This window comes from Folsomia candida, unplaced genomic scaffold (assembly GCF_002217175.1).
Source record: "Folsomia candida strain VU population unplaced genomic scaffold, ASM221717v1 Fcan01_Sc007, whole genome shotgun sequence".
NCBI classification, from domain to species: domain Eukaryota; kingdom Metazoa; phylum Arthropoda; class Collembola; order Entomobryomorpha; family Isotomidae; genus Folsomia; species Folsomia candida.
Window position 1 is genome coordinate 126,167 of NW_019091199.1, and position 27,320 is coordinate 153,486.

A 27,320-nucleotide genomic window follows, 5' to 3' on the forward strand; every position below is an offset into this window, starting at 1 on the left:
GACCCCGCAGTAACAATTTTCATGTCCATCAAAAGCTGCCACCATTTGAAACAAACAAACAAATAACTGCGCCACAAATGAATAATTGCGTTTTGATTTCAGGTTGATTAAGTCTTTATTATTTTTTAGCACTAGACTATCATTTTACTTGATTTTTCTCTGTATTGGTTCTACTTACATATTCATAAATCAACAATAAATATTTGCTCTGATTGTATATCTCTGCCCTCACACTAATAAGTATTTAATAATCTGTTCACAGTTCATCATAAAATCTTTGATCCGCAGATATAGAATAATAACATTCTGTATTCAATACGAAAATGCAATGTCTGTTTATAAATGTATACATATGTGTTGTGTGAAATGCATAACATCGTCGTCTTCTTTTTCCTCGTCTGACTCAAGATATCTTAGGTTCCTCATCTTTTTTTTACAAGTTAAAAGTTAAAGCAAGATCAAATAAGCCATCTCTCCTCCTTCGTTAATACTTTTCAATATCAAGTTCTATATAGTCCTTCTGGTTCCGTGGATTAGGAATACAAAATAATTACATACTTCACTATATATTAAATATGTAACAGCATGATAACAATTGTACAAGCAGAATAGATGATAAATCTATGTGCACAGCAAATTGCAATACTATAAACTCATATCAGATACACTTACTTAAAGGTAAAAATCAAATATCACTCGAGTTGCAGATTATGTCAGGGGCCAACAAACAACACCATTCCGAAAAAGTTTCTCTGTAAAATTGATCAACAAATTGATCAAAGTTAAACAACGCTATAAATGCCATTCGTTTCTCTTTTTTTTGTTCAAATGTGAACATGCACACGTAAATACTGGTTGTTTTTATACTCTTTCCATTATTTTCTACCTTGATACATATTCTTAATATATATTTTCCTCTACTTAATTATGGGTCCACAAACAGATATATGTATTTTTTGTTTAATAAATAATTGCATCTGATTTATTATTATTACACATTATTCACTTGGGTTTCTGGTCAGGTCTCACTTGTCCAGATGCGCATTGATACCAGAGGCGATCGATGCATCTCAGATCTTCATTTGCAAGTTGTAATTGTAGGGGTCATAATATCCCGCAACGTAGTATAGGTCTTTCGGCTTGAGAGATTTGGGTGAATTTTTTATAGACAATTTTGGCAACCGCCCAATCCTTTCTTTAAACTCGGAATATGGGATCACATCACATTTCTTCTTTATTGTCTGTACATCATTCTCATCAATGTGAGGTGACTCAAATAACGCACCCTGCAACACAGCGTAAATACAACAAACTTAGAAATAGTTAAATTGTGACTGCTTAAAACTTTGTTCAAATATCATCTTCATCGCCCTCCAAAAGTAGAGCACCATTCATTTTGCACATTCCAACTCGACTTTTGTCAAATGAGAAAGAGAAATGAATGTGTGTTCATTTTGAACCAAAGTGAGATGTAGAACATAAGAGTAGTAGTATCTTTCTTACGGTATGTTTCAGATGAGGAATCCTTTTGGGTGACTTGACCTCTTCCGGATCTTATAAACAGAACGAACAATTTTTTTTATACTTTTTGGTCAATATTTTATTATTAAATCTTGTTATTTTAAAAATAAAATAAACTTACGGTAAAACCAACGCACGTTTACAATCTTTTGACCTTTCTTTTCCCAAAATTTTTCAATTCGTCCTAAAACACAAACACAAATTGTAAGAATCTTACACATGTATACCAAGATACTCGCTTGAAGAAATGCAGTCCAGTGTGCACAACAGATATTGAATGAAAGAGAAAGAAATACTAATTTGCTAAAAAGGTTTTTTCTCTACCTTGCAAGTTTAGTAATAAATATGGAGTAAAAATAAATTGGAACCATAAATCGTTAAAGTTTGGGGGACTACCACCGTATTACAAGAATTAGCATAAATAATCTGGAATATAGCAATAAAAAGCTGCGTACCAATATATGGTCGTTCATTTCCATGTGAGATGAAAATGGCAGACTCGCCAACATTAATGACTTCATTATCTCCTCTTTGTATCCCTTTGAAAAACTCTTTATTACGGCTCTTCTTGGCCTTGGATCTCTTGTAGCCCAATCCCGTCCATGTCCAATAAAGAGACTTGTAAGGGCGGTGTGATGATCCTGTGTCGTCGTCGTCGTCGTCATCATCATCCTCCTCGGCTTTTGCTTCATCGTCCATCTTGGCGATTTTGGCACAATACGACTCCCCGCAATCCGGCTCCTCATGATCTCCAGTACAAACTCCAGAGGATTGACGTCGTTTCCTGTGTTTCTTCTCCAATGTGAGCAGTGGATTCGGGTCGTACTCTGTAAACAGTTTATGAACGTTAGAGCTTATGCACCAATCCACACAGACTTGCTGTCTGGCTAGGAAAATCTAAATTGGTCAATTCACATAGAGTGAAAGCACACATATTCACCTAAATATGCATAAAGCACGTAATGAAAACTAACCTCGGATGGGGTGTTGTGTTGGAAGTAGTCGAATCTCTGCGAGTTTAATCATTCCCGTGTCTCCGTCATCAAACTCGATTGGAATCAAATCCTTCTCTGGATCAAACCCAGGATTAAAGTCTGTTGATACACGGCCGGGGTATAAGCCGCTGTACTGAGGCGACCAGTAAGCACAGATTCGAAGACCAACTGACAGAGTTTGCGGCTTCTTTTCTCGGACACATTTCTGTGACAAATTAGGAAAAACGTACAATATCGCGAATACACAAAGTATCAATTTTATTCAATATATTGTGAGTAATAAGCGAGATTAACAAGCGTGATTTCCATTCAAGCCTTGTTTATGTTTATGTACGTATAATGTAAATGTAATAGCATCAAGTTTCAATTAGGCGTATTTTAGAGTTTAAAAAACGTGGACACAGTCGTTAAACTGAAGCTAAATCCTACGAACATGAAGTTCATTTCATTAATTGGATGAAGCTAATGACAGGGCAGAACTGCCTGAGCCTCTCAAAGTAAAGTGAGATAAAGCATCTCTACCTCCTCCAATGTTTCAAAGTTCATAGGAAAAGTTGTAATACGCGTGTGAAAGGATTTTTATTGCAATTCAAGGAGCAGAAAGTGGTTGGCCATGAAATTGAAGAATAGCCCGTCAAGTCAACTTCTTGTCTTCTGCTGGAGAAGTAGTGAGAAGAAGAAGGCAACACCAATCTCAAGTGTTCTTACTCACCCACCTTCTGCTTTGCTCATCCTGCCCGAGCTGCCTACGCATTAAATCTCGTCTCACTCAACCAACTTCTCCAGTTTCTTCTTCATCTCTTTCCCCCGTAGCTTTTGGATGACTTTTCTGGTGTGCTAGCTCTGTAATGCGATGCTGCACATAAGGACACCGCCTCCCTATACACATTCCTAAACATTCCTTGTTCACATCAAGTCCACCGAGAATAACCTGTACGAGCATTAACTTATCCGTGTGGCATGTGCCGCCAGACACTACAGCAAACGGATACTTTGTACGCCTCAGCCATTAGTCATGATTCGAAAAGAAGAAAAGAGATGGAACTATGCCTCTGCGACACTGGGATAAAAAATGGCTGTTGACTATGGTCACCCACTTTGACGTTTAAAACAGCAAACCGTATAAAAAAGGATTCAATTTCCAGATGTACATAGATAAACGACGAGGATTTATTCAAGATTGAGGTTAGCCAGCAGAGCAGCGGAATAATACGAGAACGGGGAGTCTGGCTCAAACTTACAACTTCCGTCTTATGCACAAGTCTTCATCTCCTCGACTTGACTGGAGTGTAAACTACAAAGTGACACGCCGTATCATAACTACAAAGCCTTGTGAAACATTTGTCTCTTTTTTTACGAGATGTGTCTCATTGAAAATTACATTATGAGCATATGTCGTCTCCGTGGCGCATTATGGACGAGTATTTCTGAGCCATTCTAAGGATATCTGGGAGCAGGAGGGATTGAGAAACATGTAGTTAGTGCATGTAAATCTTGAGATATTATGCTGCCTGGCCCTGAACCACGTTTTGCCTTTGTAGTAAAATGACATTAATAAATAATACATTGCATTACAAAAGGCCTCCTTCACTTCACTCTCTTTTACTCCTCTCGACAAAAAACAAGTCTCCAAACGTAAGCAAGTGCCAGCTTGGCCTAAATGTTATGTTTGGTTGATTTGGTATTTACAGCAGGAGGGTAAAAACAAGCTCATGCAATATTTACACGAATCATCACATCTCATACATTCGGCAACAGAAGGGCACAACTATCTCAACGGATTTCTACCCTCTCAACAATTCTAAAGATATACATATGCACAGTGGTACAAGAGAGATACAACTGGGGTCGTCTTCAAAGCTGTCAAGTGCGTAGTTAACATATTAAGTGAGATAAAGGGCAAGTTGACGTTTGCTGGGTTGAAAGGGTTTACAAACCTCGAGGACCAGCATGCTTATGTTAAGTAAGAAACCGTAACTAAAATTTACCAGCAAGACCTCCTGAGCAGGAAAAATGAGATGTGGTGGAGCTCCTCTCTGCAAAGAAAATCACGTTAAATTCTGTGAAACTTTGTAATCAATTTCTGCAAGTTGTTGTATCACAAACTACGCGATGGGTCAGCGACGAGCATAAATACGTATCCGAAAAGTTCGCCGACATACATAGAGTAGTTTACATAAAAATACTTACAACCACATACATACATAACTAACCTCGTTATCAAGGGTGACGCCATAAACATCCGGTGGCTGAAGTGCATTCAATTTACCTATTTAGATAATAGAATTGTTACGTATTATTGAAATTCAACTAATTTTAAGAAGATGGCAAAAAACTTTGTACATTAATCGTAATTTAAGTTCATGTATTTCGCTTGTATTTCTCATTTTCATGTTGAGTTGAGTGACTATAATATTGTGTAAAATGCATGTCGCGATTACCTTATTTCATAATCTCAATTTACCCTGGTTTAGTTTTTTACCGTACTTTAATTTGGTATTTTGGTAATTTTATCTATCACCTTTTGCATTCGATGACTCCAATTCACAGTCTCTACTTTAACCTATTGTAAGTAATACTATATACTTTAACTTGTAACTTTCCCCAAATCGATTATGCAATCTCAACATCATAATAAATGTGCGTACATGCACATAAGTACAAACACATAAGTACAAGTCCAATGTCTCAATCTACCTCGGCCTTACATGTTCTCTATAGTCATAGCTCATGCTTTTCCACCAAAACTACATGTAACAACTATGTTCCCTATGTTCAGTTGTGAAAATAAGCCTGTCACAATAATTATTGCACGAATTGATGGGTAGTTAATTTTTAATAATGACAAACCAACAATTTGTCAGACTCCGAGTTAATTGGCAAAGTGGTAGTGGTAGTGGAGTAATGTATTTATAAATTTCACAGTGCATGGCAATATTACAAACGGGAAAAACACGGGGCGAGAGTGTAACGGAAAAGTGGAGAAAGCTTGATGCATGCACACTAGATATGCAGGTAGGTACAAAAGTATGTACACCACAAATTGCCCTTTATTTGACAAATGTATGCATATTTCTTGGACTATTAACCCATTTTGAGAGGATTATACATAACCACTTACTTTTACTTGTATTATTTTACGTATTCTTATATATTTAGAACAAACAAGGTTCGCCGTGTTACCTGTGTAGAAAAGACCTTGGATCTCCGTCAAGATTCTCATCTCATTCTTGAGCTCTGCCACCGTGCTGAGCTCAATCTTTCCAGGGAGGAGGGTTTCCTCCATGTGAACATCTGTCACGACAGCAATCGACTCGCGTCTCCCACCCGACCTGGACCTCGACATTGCTGTAGACGCACCAACACCACCACCAACAACCACACTCGACACTGAAGATCTCGACGACGTGGTGAGAGAACGAGAGCCTCGTTTTTTTGGCAACTTTTTTGGCATAGTTGAACCAAAGCTGGCAGATGTGGATGTAGACCCTCCACTAAACCTTCGATATTTGTTAGCATTTCGGTTTGGTTTATTTTCATTGCTAGCAGCTGACTGTTTTGACTTTGTACTGGATGCAGATTGACGACGATGATGATGATGATGACGGCGATGATGTTTAGGGTTAGTTGAAAGGTGCTGATGATTATCATAGTCGCCACCAATGTCCAACAACTCTTCTTCAGATTCCTGCTCCTCATGAGTCCGTCCAGTTTCCAGGTTCAGGGACAGCCTTCGTCCAACCACATGTTTCTTTTTCTTGGAAGAAGCCGTGGAGGACAATCGCCTCCTGTTGCTCCTCTCTCGTTTCTGCACCGAAATGGTTTCAGTGGAATTTTTAGTCACATTGTTCACAGATTTGTTGACCGAACTGCTGGTTTCAGCTAATTTGTTGCTATTTCTGTGATGTTGCAACATGGAAGTATGAGCTCGTGGGATGGAATTGGTCAACGAGGCCACTTCAAAGTCAACTTCTGCGTCGGAATTTTCATCCTCAGAAGAGCCAGAACGTGGACGAGGTTCTGCTTTGAGACAGGGTTTTATGTGGTGTTGTTGATGTTTCAACGGCCGTTTATTTGGGGATGTGTACGGGACAAATGCTGCCTTGCCATCTTGTGCTTCACCAGCATCGCCCAACCTAGCGCTGTTGAAACGGTTGGGAATAATGGTCTTATCCTCGTTCCGCATCCGTTCTGCAGTTCTTCGTTCATACTCCATCAAAACTTGATCCTCGTCCTCGTCACTGCTCAATGCCGAAAACGGAAGCACTTTCTCACTCTTCACTGTTGGATTGTCACTCGTTCCGTACATTCTGATGGCGGATGCTGCAAATGTTGGGTCAGAAACCCAGCTTATGGGTTTATTAGAAGTGAAAGTAGCAGCACTAGTGTCACCACCACCACCGTTATTTCTATTAGAGGTTTGTGGTTGGCGTTCAAAAGTTGGGGGTGAAAAGAGTGAAAATGAGGATGTTTTTGGAGAGAACGAGGCTGATAATGATGTCACGACTGCACCAGTGGCAGGCTTCGCATTATTATTTGCAGTTGGCGGAGGGGTAAGAGATGCGAATGAGGAAGAAGCAACTAATGAATCTTGTGGGGAAAGAGAAGAGGAGAAAGTCGACTTGTTCTCCTCTTTGATTGGAGAGTCGAAAAGTGTCGCACTCTTGACCGAAATGGGTTTGTTTTTGCTGTTCCTTTTCCCCTTCTCTTTTGGAGAAGCAGCGGTGTTGTCAAGGTCGTGGTGATAATTCTTTGCTTTGCTCCTTTTAAGTTTAAGTGGGTCGTTTTTATGAAAGTGAGCCGAGTCGGTAGAAGTAGAAGTGAACTCAGGGCCCGGTGGGATTATGGGATTTTTACACCTTCTTTTTTCCACTTGAGGACCAGTAGATTGTTTCCTCTTACGGCTTAATGTCACAGGTTTGCTGTCTCCTCCTCCTACTTCCGTCCCACTGAGCCTTTGCTGCTTAATTTCTGGTTTTGATTTTCCATTTGTCAACGTTTTGCCACCCATCAAAGTGGGGTTTTCAGTTTCGGACAATTTTATTCGGATTTTGGCAACCGTTGGCAGTGGTAGCTTGATTTTCATGCTGACTGCTCCTCCCACGTTCTTATTGCCCTCATTTGAAAGAGGTTCCTGCTTAATCTTCTTGGCATCTTCTTTCGCCTTTTTGGTGGGAGAAAGTTGTCGCTCTTTTTCAAGTTTTGGCTTTTCCAATGCAATTTTTGGAATTTTAAGCTTGTGAGCAGTGATTGCAGAGCTTTCACTTTTGACGCTGTTTGCAGTTACAGCACTGCTTTTTACCTTTGGTTTTGGATGACGAGGGACATTTTTATTGACAGAGTTGACACCAGTTGAATCAAACTTTTCTTCCTTTTCCTTCTGTTTTTTGGATGGTTTTTTACGACCACTACTATCATGGGAAGCCGCCGTGCTTCCTGCTGTTGCGTTGCTGCTACTGCGTGGCTTTCTCTTTTTTGGTGTTGTCGTTTTAGCCGCTGTCGGCACGATTGTTGGGATTTTCAGCCACACTGGATGTTTATAAGAACCAGGAGATGCTGTACTGTTCCCATGATCCTCCTTCTCGTCATATTCATACTCATCGCGATGGGGCGATTTTGAGATAAACTTGGCATTAAGTGGGCTGGATGGGAGAGAAATGCTGGTGACTGCAGTATTATTACTCCCAGTGCTGGCACTACTGATGGTGGAAGATGGTGTTGGGAAATAGTTTAATTCTGGCGATTGCACCGGCAAAATTGGTGACGTCATTAGGCTGCTCCCTCGACTGCTGTTGCTGTGACTGGCCAACTTTCCCAAATCATCCCTCGATCCAAACTCTTGAGCCACCGTGGCCAAAAGATTCAAATGGCTGTCTTCTGGCTGAATAAACTCTTTTCGCACCTGGTTTGTCATTGGGGGGGACAAGTAGCAAGACTGGAGGGTTGGATTGAGGCCATGTTGTTGCTGTTGCTGCTGCTGCAAAAGGTTGGGATTTCTTACAATGCCCTCAAAAATGCCATTATGGTTTTGATGCGGTGGTGACATTGGTGAATCCCGGATGAAAGTAATGGTGTTGTCACTGTTACTTACTGTATCACATGGGCTGGATGCATTAGTTGTGAGGAATAGGGGCCCAGACGCTCCAGACAGAGTTGAGCTCGTTGTCACCGCAGATCTCATCATACTCTGATTGTGGAACGAGGTAAATGAACTTGACGCAATGTGATTTTGATAATTCTGCTCTCTGTGGTGCAAGTGAAACGTTTGCACCTGTGAAGTTCCTTCAATCGTGGCAAGACCACCGGGCTGAGTGGGGACGAAGGCCGGAATTTTTATCTCTTGAGAAGACACCACCAGTTTAAAAGAGGTTTGTTGATGAGAGTTGGTGATGGTTGTTTGGGGGAGAAGTCTGGGCAGGATAAGGGTCACGGGGGAGTTGTGGTATGGAAGGGAAATCGGAATTATGGGTGAGCTCTGGACCACTGAACAACTTTCACCACCACCGCTGCTGATCGAAGAAGCAGAGTTGTTGTTGGAAAAGGTCATCACCGCTGGGTTCATGCCAATTGGGCCGCCACTGCCTCCAGGGAACGAAAGTGTTGGGTGAGTGGGTGTTGTCAAAATTACGGTCGTCGTGGCCGCAGAAGATGGAGTAGTTGAAGAACAAGGAGACGAGGTCACGACTTCCGTTCCTTTGCTCTTGATGGCCACTGGCTTCCGTCTTTCTCGTTTAACAACGTTTGCCTTCTCCTTTTTAATGACAGCCTTAATTTCACTCTTCACTCTCCTCGGTTGCTTCGGGTCGCTGTTTTTACGCTTTGGAGATTTATTGGAACCATCTTTAACATTCTTTAACATTGGCGTCGAATTCTTGGATCTGCTCCCCTTTTTCTCAACAGTACCGCTCGCCACCTGTGGCACAACAACACCACGACCAGAGCCGCCTGTAAGAGTAGCAGCAGTAGTAATACCACCTGGTGAAAGCCCCAACATGGCATCGTTTTTCGGGAAAGTATGCATATCACTATTAGAACTATGAGGGTTCGAAAGATCAGTAACTACTTTGCCGGAAGTAACAGCAACAGGTAAATTCGTTTCAGGTACATTGTTTCCATTGCTCTCTCTGACATTCTGAAGAGAATCACAATAGGAGGCGGAGGGTGAGAAGAGTCGTCTGCTAGTTCTGCCTTCGTCTTGATCCTTTGCTTTCTTGGACTTGTACACCTTTGGCTGTTTTGGCTGCTTCTTAAGTTGCAGAGACTCGCTACTACTACTTGTCGTGGTGTCGTTGTCCTTTGATTTGGTGGTATTCATGTCGGGCTTAATTTTACACGGTTTTCTAGCCTTGACGACTGGACCACTTTCACCCAGATCAGCCACTTGACTCTTGCTTTTCCTCGGATTATTTCTTGGTGGTTTCTCCTTTATTTTGTTCTCTTTCGGCTGCAATGAAACCTTTTCTTTGGGTGCTGCAGGTTTCCTAGTCTTGCTCGTCGACTTTTTATTCGTTCCATCATAACCATCGTCATCTCCTTTTGACACTTTCACTTTAGGTTTGGCCTTCTTTGTTGGAGTGACAGCTTTTACTTTTGACACCGGAAGTGTAGAGATTTGTGGTGGTGACACCACCATTTTGAGATTTTGATTTAAATCTGTCCCAGAGCTATTACCAAGTGATAGTGGAAGTGGAACAATGTTTTGTTTGAGATCTGCTTTCACAGGAGTAAAAACTTTGTCTGGATGCATCCCCTCACCCATCATCACAGATTTGCTAGTAGAAGTTGATGTCATTTCATGACCACTTTTGATCATCATCAAGTTCTCATCATCATCATGATCCCTTTCAGGAACCTCTCCTTCTTCGTCACTCTTCGCTTCCGAGTTTCGCTTTTCAATGAGACTGTCAAGTCTTTTGAAGTCGTGTTTAGCAATTTGCCCTTCTGTTTTGGTGGTTGGATGAGCGTGTTGTTGCGTCTCATCAAGGTCGCGTTTGTTTCCCTCACGTTTCCCATCATATTGAACGTGTGAGGATGGAAAATCACGGTTTGGAGAATATTCGGATGATGAAGAGGATGTTTTAGGTGCAGACGAATGTTTATTTAGACGACCATGGTGGATTTCCTTGTCAGTATGCTGATCCAATTCTTCTATCGTCTCATCCTGCCTGCCATCCACGAGGTCTTTATCCGATGATGACGTTGACAGATGTTGTTTCTGTTGGTCCTGCAGAGCCTCTGCGCCGAGTGGGGATTCCCGTCTACGTGGGAAAGTATTTTTCCTGTTCAAGTTGGGGGACGTTGTCGGCGTGGCACACTTATTCCTTCCGACAAAGGTGGTGACTGTGTTTTCACTGCAACCACCAGTTCCACCACCAGCGATTGTGTTGATGGTGAGACTGCCTTGTTCTTTGTAGGTTTGTTGCACCGTGACCGGCGACGGGGAGGATGACGTAAGACTTTTTGGGCTTAATGCAGTAGAAGAATTGTGATGAAATAGCTCTGCCGACCAGCAGTTCGCACTCAGTGGTGGAGATGCTACCGTCGCCGTTGTCGTCGTCGTCGTCGTTTGTGGTTGCCCGGCTGCTGGTCCAATAGCGGAAAGATTGCAAAGACTTAGACTGTGACTTGACTGTGAGGGATTGAATCCAGAATTCGTCGGTGTCGGGGTTCGGACTCCGCCGGTAGAAGATGGAGAGAGGAGCGGGATGCGGGTCGTCGTTATTGGGGGGAAAATAGTCGGGTGGATTCGTAGACCCTCATTCACAGTATTGTACATCCCAGCAGAACTTAGCAGCAGCTGGTGACCAAGGTGGCTTTGCTGTTGCTGGTGAAAGTGGTGGCGAAAGTATTCTGACTGTTGTTGTTGCTGAAGGAGTTGTTCATAGTGCTGACGTAAGGTATTCTCATAGCCCACCGAGCTATGGGGCAAATAATGATGAGAATGATTAGCGAGAGGGGAAGATGCACTGCTCCCACCGCCACCACCACCACCATAATTGCTGTATTGCTGGACGAGGTGTTGCTGAAATTGTAGTTGGTTTTGCATAGTTTGTTGAATATAGGCTCCGGCTGAAGGGAAACCTGCAAATTAATAAAATAGAGCATGATAGATCAAGAAAATAATAAAAGATTGAGAAAATTGAGACTGATTCATCGTCACAAGTTGTGACTCACACAGACGTCGATGTGCCGTTATAAACAGAATCACCTAACGTTTGGGCACGTGGCAAAGTGTGAGAGAAAGCATGAGAAACGGGGAAAACGAAACGTACTTACGTCTGTATGCGCTGCTATCTAACTCGCATGCAAATATAGGAGCATGAGTCGGGTAGATATATGCGTTCATACATGTATGAGACTGTTTGTTCGTGCATAGTTAGTTGTACATGTGAGACCACTTTCTTTCACCCCGCTCACCATAGACCGACTTCATATTTACTTTTATACTAACTAAGCACCGTGTTTGGGCATTTTGGGTCAGTGGAAATCCCAATTGGTAATGAAGCCAAGACAGAGAAAGGGAACAAGTTTGTGTGTCACTAGTTTCTGAATTATGTAGTTTGTTGTCACTCCCTTCTTTCACCTCTGTCACTCCAACGCCAATAAAACTATGTGCAATCGCTCATCGCCATACTCACTCACGATAAATAACCAATAACAAACTCGGAACTATTGTCAATGTTCATTGCGATGGCCAATGATAATTCTTATCTGAGGATCGTTTATGCATATCAGTTAATAGACGAATATTACCATTATTATTGTTGGAAGCGCCCACTACTCATATCTTAACAGATTCATCATTATTACGTACATAATTTTCTAAAATTGAGTGTGGAACTGAATCCAGTACAAGATTATAATTTAGGTTTTTATCTTTATTTGGAGAAATGCAATTTCATTACACCTTTACGCATTTCAAAAATTTTAAATATCTACTTTATGATGTGATCTGAGAATATTTCGAAAGGATGTTTATTTAATCTCGGCTTGCCCATTTCGTTTCGTACACACAGATTTTCTTTGAATTGTCTACAACCTACCACATCAAAAATTTAGTAATGTGAATTGACGTTTCGTCTAATAAAATATATCCATCAATCATAGTCAGTTACGGCGTCTCTAGCTCATGCACACATTCCCCTGATGAAACCTATATTGCATAAGTTGTATAGTTAAATTGAATCTCCGTCCCGTAATTCGGAGCATTTGTGCAGCCAAATCCCTCATGTCTGTCATATCACTCAGTCTTTCTTGCGTCCGATTCGGTCTGATTCCTTCCTGGCTCTATTTTTGCCAGCCTCTGTCTGTACGTATATGATTTACATGTCAATGGTTGTTTAGCCAGTCGCTTATTTCATCTCTCGATCTGGGATACGGCACATGCCATCTCGTCGCACAGCTACATAAAATACGACTTGGAGAAAGTACGATATGTGATACGTCTCACCATATTCTATGCATAACACAAGCAATAAATACGTTCTTGCTTCTTTCTTGGGCAGAATTGTAATATAACTCTACTTCAAAATGGCTTTCTTTGTTAAATGCGATTATGTGCCAAACCACCATGATTATGCGGAAATATAAACAAGACCGTATTTTCCGCATCTGCAACCCAATTCAAAAAATTCAAAGAAGGCGAAGCGAACAAATATTGTAACAATTTCACTAATGGAAGTATTATTTACTTTCGCCCACTTGAAGAAACGCACTCAATCGGTAGGCAGAGCATAGATAGAAAAGTAGGAGAGAGATTAAGGGAATCATTCAAAATATCATTTTATTGCTCTGCCCAGGTTCTCAGTGGGTCTACCCATTTTATGCATGGTTAAATTATTTTGTACCGCTTGCGACGGCTGTATTTATTGCTGCACAGGCTCAACAACAATAACGCTTTCGGGTTAATTGAGTTTTGGAAGCCAATTGATCAGGCAGAGCTTTATGGGGTATTCATAAAAAAGTTGTGCATCAGTGCTGTGTTCGATTTTCGTAAGGAAAGCACGTAAATAAACTCGCCGCTGATTGTGTTGTGCCTTTTGAATATTTTGTGCTGGAAACACATCAACTCATTATACTTATTCTTTTACGTCGTCATATCGAACAATAGTTGGACAAAACGATGTCATTTCTCATCACATGCTACACTACATATTCCATCCTCCACAGCCAAGCATGCAAGCAAACTGAATAAATAATGGGCTGTCGTGTTCGTGTCCCCGATTCTGCTCTATTTTGTTTTTGTCTGTAAGTCGCAAAATTGTTAGCGCTGGGCTTGGCCATTCCACTTTCTCGTAATAAGTAACTCCCACCACACAAGACGTTGTTTTGACGAAATTGGTAGTACCCGAAGAGCCCATTTTAATTGGTTCTTATTAGGAGAAAGCGTAACCTTATACACTCATTTACAGGTAAATACAAATCTTTGTATGCGCATAACATAAAGTTTGATCCTAAGATAACGAAAGCAAAACAACTCTCATGCAAACTTTTTTTCTCGTTTTCTTGCCTGCCTGATACATATTTACAAACAAGTAGAAAAATTACTAAAGTACCAAATCATTCATTTTTAGTCGTTCATTCATTCTGACTTTGGCAAGTGTGAATGGTTGAGACACACCAAATGGGATTTTCATCTCTGCTTTCTTTTTTCTCCTTCTGCACATCCAGCATCATGCTTCTCTTAAAATCCTTTAGAAACGTCAAATACGATGACACACGAGAGTAAAAGTCATAAATTACCAACTTTTCTACTTTTGGCCTCCCATATGTCGAGACGCGAAATGTAGTCAAAGAAACTCCGTATGTACAACACGACGACTATATATACCACAACGATAAAGAGTAACGTTTGCTCCGCGTCAGACACACAAGTTGAAAAAATATTTACTGAACTATGAACTATTTTCCTGGTTCAAAGTCAAATGTGTATTTGTTTCACTTTTGTATGTTGAGAGGTTATTTCGAGTGTCTCAATCAAACTAGTTTCTTGTTTTGTTGTTTACATGTTGTTACAACTTTAGCTGCAAGTATACGAAATTAATTTCCCTGCCACATTGCTTCCCACGTTGGTGAAAGGAATCCATACTGCGAGTTTACTCGGAAGCAGTCGAATTAGAAGGAGCTATTTCTAGCCCTATTTCTAGGAGAATAATTTCCTAGCGAGACAAACACTTCGTATGATAACTCTCCACTAAAATCCTAACAGAAATTCTGTATAAAATTGTGAAGTCTTATTTCCCTATTGTCAGCTGAACTATGTAACAGCATGCCAACCAACATCAAGTGATCTCATCTCACATCATTATGCTCAAGTATTTATTATCTGCATATTTGCATCGCGCATGTTTTCGCTAGTTCTTTCTCCAGGAAATATTGTGACTGTCAGTCGCAGCTTTCCTATCACAGCACATGTTCAATCCCAATCTTATTCGGGTCTCATGCTCTTTTCATGCAACGTATTAAAAATTGACTGGTTTCCTTACCCTGAGGCACGTTGAGATCCATTCCAAGTCCGAGATGATGATGCTGAGTTGAAGCCTGCCACGTGGGCGGAAGGGAGTGAAAGAGGTTGTGAGGCTGTGTTGATGGGTGTGGTGGTGGTGGAAAGGGAGTCAAACTCCGCATACTCCCGTAATGGTAGTCCAACAGGGAGGGGGTAGATTGCTGGTGAAAGTAGGATAGTCCCAAATTGGGTGGAACTGAGGATGACGGCAACGGGCGACAACTCGCCGCCGTCGTCGTCAACTCTGGTGTCACACTTTTACTGCTCGTCTCTACAATGGCTCCTCTAACACTCGCGTCACCAATTGGTCCACCCACGTCCACTGCACTCCTCCGGCTTATTGAATATGAACCAGATTTACTGGTATGGACATCGACCTCTCTGATTTTGTGACCTGAAGCATCCCTTCCTGCATGGTGCTGACTGGTGGCATGCACGTTGACATGGATTGGAGAGGCGGATGAGGGTCGCACAGGAATTTTACCACCAGTGGAATGTAACTGAACTTTCTCCTTGTGGTGCTTGTGTATTTCGACCACTTTGTGAGATGGGGCACAGGACATGGTGCTCACTGATGAAGAGCTGTTGTGCAGGGACGAGTTGCTTGTCACAAGCCGCTGCCAAGCCACAGCAATTCCTACTGGAATTTTGGAACCCTTTTTTGTTGAAGTTGTCGTCCCCTGATGTTGTTCATGATGATTATTATTATGGTGAAGTTGACCAGATGTGGGTACATTTTTGGTTACCGGATTCGGACTTACGGCCAATCTTTTATCTTTGTGGTCATGATTGCTTCCAGGAAAATTGACAAGACCGACACCACAACTGATCGAATTGTTGGAGGACGGAGGGGAATGTGATCGTTGTTGCCCAATTTTAGCTGTTGCAACAACTTTGTTCGATACTGGCTTCGATGATGTCTCACTTTCTGAGGATGAGTCACTACCACTACTGCCACTACTCAAACGGCTCAATTTTTCATTCTCACTGACACCAATATCACTTTTTTGGTCACTAGATTCAGTTGGAGGAACTTCCGAGACGGGAGCACGGTTATTAAGAGTTGCATCTTTTTTCAAACTTTCCAATGGATTCGTAAGATGGCAAATAATTTTTTTTGAATCGTTCAAATCCTCGTCTTCGTCTGCTCCTCTGTCTGCACCGAGAGGAGGAGGAGTGGGCATTTTCACCACGCGCTCACAAGTCCTTTCCTTTGATTGACGCGTGTAAGGTCGGGATCGAGAACATGATCCTTCGTCTGGAGTTTCCAGGAGCAGTTCAACCTGTTCATCCTCATCTCCAGCAGTTTCCTCTCCTTCTTCGTCATCGTTGTTTTCATCTTTCTCTTTTTGTTGCTGGTTATCACTTGTTAAGTTTACGAGATCATTGCAAATAGTGGAGGATTCATCCAGGTTATCTTTTACGTGGACAAGCGTAGATTCCACCTTCAAATTAGTCCCCTCTGTCTGAACGACCTCATTTAACGAACATTTAGAAATTTGTGATTTCTCCTCAGCGTCAGATTCATTGGAATTAGATGACCGATTTATTTCTGTGGTGCTGAGTGTTGTTTTTGCTTTCAGATCACCATCACCATCAGTCTTTGGTTCATTTGTAGTCGGTACTTTCTCCTCCACAACGTGGGCTGGTTCATTAAATGGGGCAATAATTGAAGGTGCATCGCCCACGGAGGAAGCAAGGAGGTGCTCATCATCGCTTGCCTTCTTTGGAGATTCGGAGCCAGTCTCACTCATTGCTGCTGGTGCACCCAAGGAGTAAAACCTCTCTGCTCAAGTAGTAGTTTTGGTGGGAATTCGCTGGTGAGTTGAGGGAAATGGGAGACACGACGGTTGGTGGTGGTGAAAGTGGTGAAGAGGAGAAAGGCCACCATTCCTTCGCATCTGTTTGATGTAGCTTTCCCTCTCAAGACTTTTCACGACTCAGTTGATGCAGCAGTTTGCGGAAGGAGGACTGAATTTCTCTACCTGAAATAAATAGCAGAAAAACTTTGATTCTAGTTGACTGTTCCTTATAAAAAAGCAGTGTGTCTTTCGTGTATATGTTTATGTATTTTATCCATCTAGCGACAAGGCCAACGTGTGAAATTGAGATTGATTCATCTCCCTTGAAACGAATCCATATTAATTTATGTCAACGGTTGCAAGTTGTTTTAATTATGCTGTAATATAGCAGAAGAGTAATTGTAAACAGAAAACAAGAAGCTTCATGAAACATTTCACGTGAAATAGTAAAAATCTGGTTAAGTAAATGTGAAGCTAAAGTATTTACCCAGAATAGAATATTTGTAATTATCAAAAGGTCAGACAATGCTTTCACTTGCTAATATTTGTCAAAAACCTAGGTTTTCCATATTTTTGGAATGCCCTGTGCTGTGCGGTGGTTCATGGTATGAAAAATACTGCATAACTGTCTTAAGGAAAATGGTGGTAGTACTCTACACACGTTGGATGAGTGTAAAAACATATTTTTTCATGAGAAACTAATATGCGACGATTCAGCTCTGATCTATTTGTACATGCTTACACATATATATAACTACATACGTTGTGTATTTAGCAGCATGATGATTCATTGTTTGTGGTGTGTAAAAACGTTTGCAATCTTAACAAAAAATTGAACAACAAATTTCTTAGAAGGGAGCTTTTAGCATCATGGTATAATTTTAAAAAGGTACTTGTGCTTCCCTGTGGCATGGCAGGAGAATGTATGACAAGAGTATCCATGTATGCACAACCGATAGAAACGTCCATAAAACTTGGGTGCTGTTAACCATTACATAACAGATTTGTTTTGGGTTGGGTAACACTTATTTATCTCGAGATTTTCCAAGAAATTGTTCGCCGGCAGATGAACATTCTAACCAGTAACCTAACCAGCAGGAGCTACGTATAAGAACATCCACTAAATGGAAGTCGTTACGAGAGTTAGCGAATATGCAAGTATGTACCCGTATCATAAAAGTAGTGCACAATGCACATTAGTTTAAAGTTGCTCACCAAAATAATATCACATTTTATGCAAATGCATCAATGATACCAAGTCTCAACAGCTTATTATATCTCTCAAACATACTGTAATCAGTTTGCTGCATAAAAATTGGCCCGACGTATTTAACGGTTACCAACAGACAATGACAAAAACTAAATAAATAGACTAAACACGAAACAACACTTTTATTTACTCCAACCAACAACTTTTATTAAACTCACGCGTCAAAAATCAAACCAAGTGGCAAATAACTAAACAGCATCACTTGAGTGTGCAAAGTATTGAACAATATTTTTTGCTACTCTTTTCAACCACATGTCGTCTATTCTTTATCCAATCAGCCAAACACTAAAGGCAACTGGTGGATTTAATCAACTCTCATTTCATTAACCCAACGCCACCATCCACTAACCCCTTCAAAAGCAGACTACTTTTGTGATTATTATTACTACGCTTTGGTCAAACTGATTATTACGTGCACACTTTTTGATAATAGACTCAATTCGACCCTCCATTGTTGTTAACGTGGAGTTGTAACAACAAGACGATCAACGAGAGAATGATTGCGTATCGTATACAAATGTATTGACCGAAAACCAACAAAGCTCCCTCGATCCAATTTACATATTGGTACGTATAAAAGCAGGCGCAGACACAATAGAGCGTAAAGAAAGATGAGGAAAGAAGGAATGATGACCTGCTTATCCTCTACGTTACGCGTTGTTCATTGGACACCCACCGCCACAGCATCTCAGCCAGTCTACATCGAGTGTGTATTAAAATGCAGGCATTGCTTTGGTGCCCCACACTCCAATATCTCACATGGGATCGTCATCAGAGATCATTCATCCATCTTCTCTGTTCTCATTCAACTTGATAAATGACAAATTACCGAGCGAAGCCATGCCTGGTATGTACTTTTTTAACTATTGGAGTTAAAGCAAATAATACACGCCACAAAGAGGCGAGGAATAACTGCTTGCATATGTGCACATGTAAACAGAACATAAAGTGCAAATAATAATATATTTACCCCCACGCACACAGAGTGTATTATTATGTACAAACTGTACACTACACAATGGCCGAAGTGAAGCAGGAAGACAAATCTATTATCTCGCACTGATGTCATTTCACAGAGAAATATGGGAGCGAATCCGACGATAAAATGAAGAAATGGTCTAAAGTCTCATCGTAAAGACTGCAAAGTACATATACTCGCATATTGGTTTTGGCTTGAATCTGATCGACGTACTCAATCCAAACCCTTGTTTTTCTCCATCCGCACACAAATTTTAACGAAATAAAGAGTTTAATAGTGAAGGAACTGGAGCTACTTATTGCGATTAATTTGGCCGTCAGCACGGTAGCTTTCGAACGACTTAATTTTTTAGTTGTGCTTTCGGATATCGACATTTTGTTTTTAAAGTAAAGAGTTTATAATTGACCGTGTAGGCCAAAAGCTAGTTGGGTTAAAGACGTCAACAATGTGGAGTTTTTAGTTTTGTCATTAATAATAATATAATATGGTTTTAGGCTTGATAATTATAGACGTTTGGGGTGGAGATTTCAGAACACCATCATGTCGAGGCATGGATCGCGTAATCGAGGTCAAAGGCAAAAAATGTCGGATAGCCAAAAATGTCAAATTTTCGAGTTTTGAACCACATCGAAAATGTTGTAGCACATTCAATACAGAATTTCCAGCACTTCGCTTCCGCTACTTCAATATCATTATCTGGGGTTTATCATTTGTTGTGAGTGAATCTCTAGCCAAGTCATCTCGTAAGTAACGAACAAATGACGGGTGAATCGATGCGGTTTAAAAACACAGTTAGTAAACTAAAGTCAATCGATGTAGCAGATCCCAGTCAGGATTACAAAGAGCTAAAGAGGAACGGAACATTTTGAATCCTTATTGATTGATTCAATTGACTTGGCCACTGATCCTGAGGCAAAGTTAATAATACCAAAGACGAATAAGATGGGGAAGGGCAGTGCGAATTGGGAACAAACTGCAGTTTTTTTTAGCCCGAGTCGGGGCTTATGGAATCGTCATGTCCGTCCGTCTGACCGGTCTGCGATAACTCCACCCTTCGATTAAAAATTTGGTACACAGCTACCAAATTATTGCTTAGGAGGACAACATGGTGACCCCCATGGATTTTCTAAAATGGTTGTAGAAGACTGAAATTTTGCATGAAACTGAACGGTAGATCAGATTAACAAATATGAAGTAAATTTCAAGATTTTATTTGCTAGAAGGATAGAACCGGGTTACATACACTGCTTTTTGAAATTGATCAGAATAAGGTGAAATTTGACGTGAATGTGAATTCAAATTTACGAAAGTAAAGCTTTCTTTAGATTTTTTTCATATGGATCCAAAAGGCGACATATGCTGGATAAATTGGAAATTGATGATTGCGAATATCTGTTAAATAGGAAATATATAATCCGCATCCTTGAGTTTGTACCATACTTGCAATTAGATAATGTAGTAGTTGGGTAATCCGACAAAATTAAGAAGAGGATTCTGACCCGACTCGGGCTAAATCAACACAGTTTTTTTATCCGTAGGCAAGTATTAAGGCAAGGTGTGTATGTATGTGTATGATCTTCCCAAGCCCATATTCTATGCACACTTATACCGGCCATATGATATCATAATTTTAATAATGTGCATCTCTCCATATTTTAGTGCAGCGATATGCGACCCAGCAAAGTATTTTATGTTAAGAAGGCATATACGTTGAAAAAATCTCATAACTAAAAGACAGAGACGACGGTTGCGTCTCCTTGTGTGCCGAGAGATTTTTTGCTAATGAGGGGGGGCGGGGCGAAGAGAGCAGCTGATTTTCATGTAAACAATGCAGGCAGTTGCATGTAAAAAGTTGCTTTGGGTTTTGAGAGTGACCGTTCCCACTCTCCAAACGGGGCATCGCGAACCAGAAAAGGAGAAAAATTTCGACTAAAACTTCTAATTTGCAGCTAATACAAAATGGATTGATTTCGTTTTGGTGGCAATAAATTCCCAAGTTTGTGCTTTACAATTGCCATGTTGCATAAATTCCATAATAAATCTCAGAGAAAAGTATTGAACTGAAACATGGACTCATATCATGTTTCAGTCCAATACTTTTCACCGAGATTTATTATGGAATTTATGCAACATGGCAATTGTAAAGCACAAACTTGGGAATTTATTGCCACCAAAACGAAATCAATCCATTTTGTATTAGCTGCAAATTAGAAGTCTTAGTGACAAAAATCATTTACATTACTGGTAAGTGGCGAGGAGAAAAAGTCAACTCGCTCACTAGGATGCCCAGACTGTTCCCTAACTCAAACTTTAATCCTTGCTAAGTACCTCAACTTATTGAATCAATGTGCCAAACTGTCAGCATTATTGTCTGCGTAGTATTATTGGGGTAATGTATTTAAGAGTTTCAATAATCAGGATACAATTTGTGTTGCAACATGAGATGTATAATAGATCGATACATTAGCCTTTTGAGAAATGCTATCTATTATTTTGTTGAGGCGAGATTTTTCTGCGCTTTCGCAGCTACCAAGTGATGATCATCGCATCAGCAACATTCATTCCACTGATACATGCAGATATTAGGATCTAATATCTGCACAAACAACTGCAACTGGCACCGCACCACCGTCGTCGTCGTCAACTTGTTGTGCTGTGTAGTGTAGATTGGAATAACAATAAAAAGTGCAAAGTGAACTTGCTGTGTAACATTCGACCGCATAATACACACAATAATGCAACCACGTCCACAAACCATAATCCAGTTCATGCTACATCCGCAGATCAATTCACCTATTACGTGATGTTTTACATGCATCCTTAATATTTTTGGTGATTTTGCCCCACACGAAAATCCATCTCCCAAAATTGTTATTTGTCATTAAAACACGTTGTGTATAAACAAATATGCCTTAGCAAGTTGCATATTATGCTAAGCCCACCACACAGACAATTAATAAATAGCTGGTGATGGGCAATGTTTGACGTGTGCGGAATATGCGGTAACAAGTGAGTGGTATTCAACCACTGCATTTTAGTTGTTTGATGTGGTGGTAGCAGTGGTTGGTTTAAATAGTTGATAGAAAAGTGGTTGAATAACAATATGTGCATGCAGAAGAGTCACTGAATGTGAGCAATGCAATGGGATGTTGTAACTTGAGATTAAGTGACTCTGGTTTTGACTCTATTCACCCGAACAACAATGATGCTCGTCGTCGTCGTCGTTCACTAACACTGGGCTCATTTTCATTGTTCCATCACCCATCCATACACCCATCTACGTATGCAAGAAGAAGAAGAAGCTTATCCACTCAACCCTGCATATTAAGATCGTTAAAAGTTTCAGTTGACTGATGGATTGACTGATTCCACACTAAATGAGAATGATTCGATTCGGAAAAAGGTGGACCACTATACGTAACTGCACATGTACGTTACGTATGTCGTGGTTCGTTACTATGTATTCCACTCCTATTCCTGCTGCTATAGTCTTAGCAATTTTTATTCGACGCTTATTACCAACGAGTCTTCTATCCAAATCATATTAACTTCTTGTTCAAACAACTTTGTAAAATATCACAGCTTTTTCATTTAATTTGATTACCCTTTCTCCTTCTACTTACCAACTCACTACTCTTTCGTTATCTCTTATCCTATGCTTTGCTTGATTGAGATCGAGTAGACTTGGTTTGGTTAATTCATCTGTCTTTATTGATTCACAGCTACGTGCTAAAGAATTCTGGTCACTATTAAAATCCTTTATTTACTAGCTAGTCTACTTTAGACTGTCTAAACGACCCTTGTTCATTTCAATATGATTTGATCACTGCATTGATAATTAAGCAACTTAATCAGTTCAAATGGCCAAAAAGAACAAATTAATATACAATTAATGTACATAAGCGATTCCACCTGAATTCTTATGACCGTCTGCATATTTATACGCATATGCACATACATGTGTGTACCGCGTGATGCAGTAGTATCCGTATCTACTGTAAATGTCATCTAAATAATATTCTTTGCACAACTGTGTCAATTGAGCGACCAACAACCCGAATTGAATGCACATGCAGCATGGAAAAGTGAGACACGGAGGTCGTCCTGTCTGTGAAGTGTGTCTGCATTTCCTGTTATTTCGAAATTATTATTCTCTGGCTGGACTGTCCTCGGCTCCTCCGCGATCGAAAGCCTCCTCCTCTGAGCACAGATTAAATTACATGCCCGTTCTCCAGAGACTTTGACATTTACCCGACCCATTCAATTTCACGGATTCTTCCTTGAGAAAGCTCCGAATATTCTCAAACTGCTCCCATTACCAGCAACCAACACCTTAAAATAACCATTTTATAGGAATTGTTGATCCAGCAGAATGTTGGATTTGTGTTTCACTCAATTACAAGATAAGTAATTGCAGCACGATAATATGAGTAAGAGAAACACAACACAAGCAATGCAATAAGGCAACGCTATTACAATCGAAATCCATGAAAAGAAAAATCTTAATCGTATTTAGACTTGGTAATTATGCAGTTCACAAGACTCGCTCGCCCATTTCTACATATTAAAAAAGCCTTCGTATGGAACAACAAAAAAACGGGTGAGCCAAGCTTATCAATAATATCGTTACTTTATTTTATGACCGAGGTCTCCAATACAAACCAATCATGCATTAGTTCCACATTTTGGCGTAAAAAGTACCGCCATTTCAATGAAACGAAGAAGGCAAAGTTAAAGTAGTAAAGTAAAGGTTTAATTTCTCAATTTGATAAGTGATTGGGGTCGGTCGGACGGAATGTACATAAATTCTTTACATTAAATGTATATATGTATGTATGCCTTTGAGGTCGGTCAGTCAATATATCCATGAGAGAAGAAGGCCATGTTCGGGTTACGTGGATTTTTAACCACATTTAAGAATGTGGCATAATATAAATTTGAGATTGAGAGACACGCTTTTCTCAATATCTTAATTGTTACTTTTGTATATTCCTCTAGAACTGCTTCCAGAATCTGCTTAATCTGGAATTTAATATGCTTCATGGCGCAGTGGTAGCACAAGTACACATGACACCAGTAAATGAAAATGTATAAACAAATAATATTGCATGTCCACACACAGCAGAACCCAAAGTCAAAATAGAACAATTGGAAAATGAAAGTGATAACAAAGTCGCGAGTTATTAACACAATCCCAAAGAGACCTTGGTTTCCATTTCGTTTAATTCCTGTACTGTGGGAATTATTGTGTCTGGAAGGTGTTATGGTTGAGTTACCACGAACGCACAAAGTATTTAGGAACCCCAAACAACAAACAGGTATCACTTGTCCAGACTTCAACTAATCCTAAATGCATCCAGCCCTGAATTACCAAAACCTTAATAAATACATGCATACGCTTGTGTCCAACTCTAACCGACTGCTACCACGAAAGGGCCTCAAGGGTTGTTAGAAGGAAGTCTGTGCTTAGTTGTACACTTACCAGCTGGCATAATTTGGACGAATCTGCTAACACCACGAGAAAAATAGACGGAAAGAGTGCTAAGCAAATGCTAGCTCGTTGTTTATTAGTAATCTAAGCGATATTATCGTTTTGCTTTTCCAGTAGAATTTTTACACGAGCCATTAAAATGGAACCATTCTTAATGTGCAGATTTTCCAGGGAAAGCGAGATTGGGATTATGAGCATTCTTGCTTGTGAAATATTATTGATGCGAGACGAACGTAATAAAATGGTTCTTACATTGATTTGATATCCTTCTTCCTTCATAACTTTCCCATCACACAATATTCTCACAAAACATTTCAATTTTCAAGAAACCACATAAATGTAACGATATATAACCTAGCGTCATTTCCGGATGCTCAAAATAAAACTGCTTCTGTATTTCGTTCCAAAATACCCCCAATTTCCAAACAATAAATTGATGCTGTTGATAAACCTAATGTTTTATTTGTTCCCGACGATTTCCGCACGTCCTTTCACTCACGAATCGTTTTAATGTTTTTTCACACTAACCCGGACACTAGTGAAGGAGTGGGTGGTTTGGTTTGGGTAATTACGCCGCAAATAGGGCTTCACACTTTGAAGATGCACCGAATGGTCGCATTAAGTGGTGTGGTTGCCGAGTGTTTGGGCAGTATCAAGTTGTCATGTCCGGTGGTGAGACAACGACGCACAAGTCCTGCCTGCTTTCTCTCCAGTTCCGTGTGTGCAATGTGTACATGCAGTCTCCGCGTGTGTAAAGGAAGCCTGGTATGCTTTCACCTTGTGGAAAGAGCGGAGCGGCGTCGTCTCGACGTGGTCAGGATCAGTTGAGAACTGATCCATCCAGACTTTTCCTTCCTCTCCTCGCCTCCTAGCAAAATGACTCTGGTGTAGCAGGCAAGGAAGCCAAGTTACTGACAGAGGAGCAGCATCATAACCTCTCTCAGCCAACCCTTTACACGGAGTACGAAATCCAATGCGCAATTCACTTCAGTCATATCCACGGACCAGGCGAATGTTGCTAACCTAACGTGTGCCTCTCTTTATGCTGCTTCTCTTTATTCGGCTCCGTTCTCGGTAGCATGGCCTACTTGGTCTTTGCTTTGTAGGTGAGTAGGTACGTTCTTATGGCTGCTGCTGCTATATACTTGACACACGCTCTCATTTCTTTCCCCGAGCAGTCGTCTTCTTCCTCCCAAATACAAAAGGCGTTAGGACATGGTTTTGACGAATTCATACCTTAATTGCGGGATGGTTTTTAGTTCTAGAGATTTCTAACATTTTTTATGTGAAAGCCCATGTCTCAAACTATAGGTAAGCATATCTGGCTCCCGATTTTGTATACTCTACGAAATGAGGCAAGGTTAAATTTGGAGAGGTGTCCTTTTTTAGTTTTCCAAACCAGTGTTCTTATAAAATGGCGTTGAACAAAATATTGTTTTCTGAGGTCCTGGTGCAAAAATCGTCTTTGCGACTATTATCAAGGGACTTAGCATGCTTTTCACTATATAAAACCACTTTTGTATCATGCTTATCTTTTAAGTCCCTTTTGTAGTCTAGCTTCCTACTTGTCCTAATGGAATGCTCTCGTGAAGACATCTCCTCGACTTTTAAGGCCCCCACATTTTAGGACTTTGATGCTAAAAATCCCTAACGTGGTTTTTATCCAAGGTACATATAGTATATTGCACTGTAAGTACTTTTGATAAAATTCTGATAAGTGGTTACACCCCAGGAAATGGGATTCCATCAAACCCTATAAATTTTTTACAAAAGTTCTCCTCAAAATTGAAGCGGAACTTTAAATTTTTTTTAACTAATCAAAACACAGTAATTTTATTATTTTGTCACTTGTACCTTGTAGGTAAAATAGTTCTTCAGCAGGAGACACAAAAAAGTTATTAAAATTTGTTTCCAACAAAATTTGACCATTAATTTCCCAAATTAGTTCACGAGTTTTTTATGATTCCCCGTCAGCTGATTAGCTAGGGTCCTTCTTCAAAACTGTTTACCCAAAATCTTCACTGCTTAATTTAATATTACTTAGGACACTTTGAGCTTTGCCCTCAATCTTCATTTGACCCAGTCGGTCCGTTTTCAAGGTCAGCTGGTCAATTTCCCGGTGCACGGTCCGATTGATCACTTTTCATGGAAAAGTATCAGCGACGATGGAGGCCTAACGTTATGTAATTCATTGTGGATTCTTTTATTATTTCATGCAATGATTATCTAGGGTTGTAATATTAACAATTATTCACCTCTGACCTCTTAGGTTATCATGCTATATGAGTAATTCAGTTTGGAAAGTGTTTTTTTGGCTCCTTCCAACTCTGGGGGCACTGGAGGGGGCATTTATAAAGCTATCGGCCTAAAATTTTAAATATATCTTTTTGAGAGTATTATCTTGCAACTGACCAAAAATCAGTTCAAAATTCAACTCCTCGCCAGAGATATTCACCCGCGAATTCGTCAAAACCATGTCCTAACGCCTTTTGTAGTCAGCAGAATAGCAGTGCTTGGACCAGATAGACCGCTGCAGATAGCGTTGCTTGCTTGGGACGTACGTCCAAAATTTCGAGAATCCTCAAGAAACTTTAACTCACTTTACTACTTATATATAAATGTGCTGAGTAGCAGTCTCACTCGCAGCCTTCTTTCACGTGAAGCTTGCGTCGTTTTGCCCAATTTCCGTACTCCCGAACCCTTTCTCTCTCGCTCTCCTATTATGAGACAGACCATATTTACTCGCTCCGATGAAAG

At 40.3% G+C, this 27,320-nt stretch overlaps 1 protein-coding gene and 1 long non-coding RNA gene across 2 annotated transcripts; one reads left to right on the plus strand and one right to left on the minus strand.

Moving 5' to 3' along the window:
- Nucleotides 1–90: 90 nt before the first annotated feature.
- Nucleotides 91–25,442, minus strand: LOC110852790. Its single transcript, XM_022100910.2, has 10 exons — nucleotides 24,816–25,442; nucleotides 15,002–17,006; nucleotides 5,700–11,597; nucleotides 4,730–4,785; nucleotides 4,505–4,552; nucleotides 2,496–2,721; nucleotides 1,977–2,348; nucleotides 1,643–1,705; nucleotides 1,504–1,553; nucleotides 91–1,286 (listed from the first exon to the last, which is right to left on the minus strand). The coding sequence occupies exons 2-10, from the start codon at nucleotides 16,773–16,775 to the stop codon at nucleotides 1,071–1,073; spliced, it is 8,703 nt and encodes a 2,900-aa protein (XP_021956602.2). The 5' UTR covers nucleotides 16,776–17,006; nucleotides 24,816–25,442; the 3' UTR covers nucleotides 91–1,070.
- Nucleotides 20,991–21,556, plus strand: LOC118436214. The gene is made up of 2 exons (XR_004835286.1): nucleotides 20,991–21,050; nucleotides 21,273–21,556. It is a non-coding gene; the product is annotated as an uncharacterized LOC118436214 (long non-coding RNA).
- Nucleotides 25,443–27,320: the final 1,878 nt, after the last annotated feature.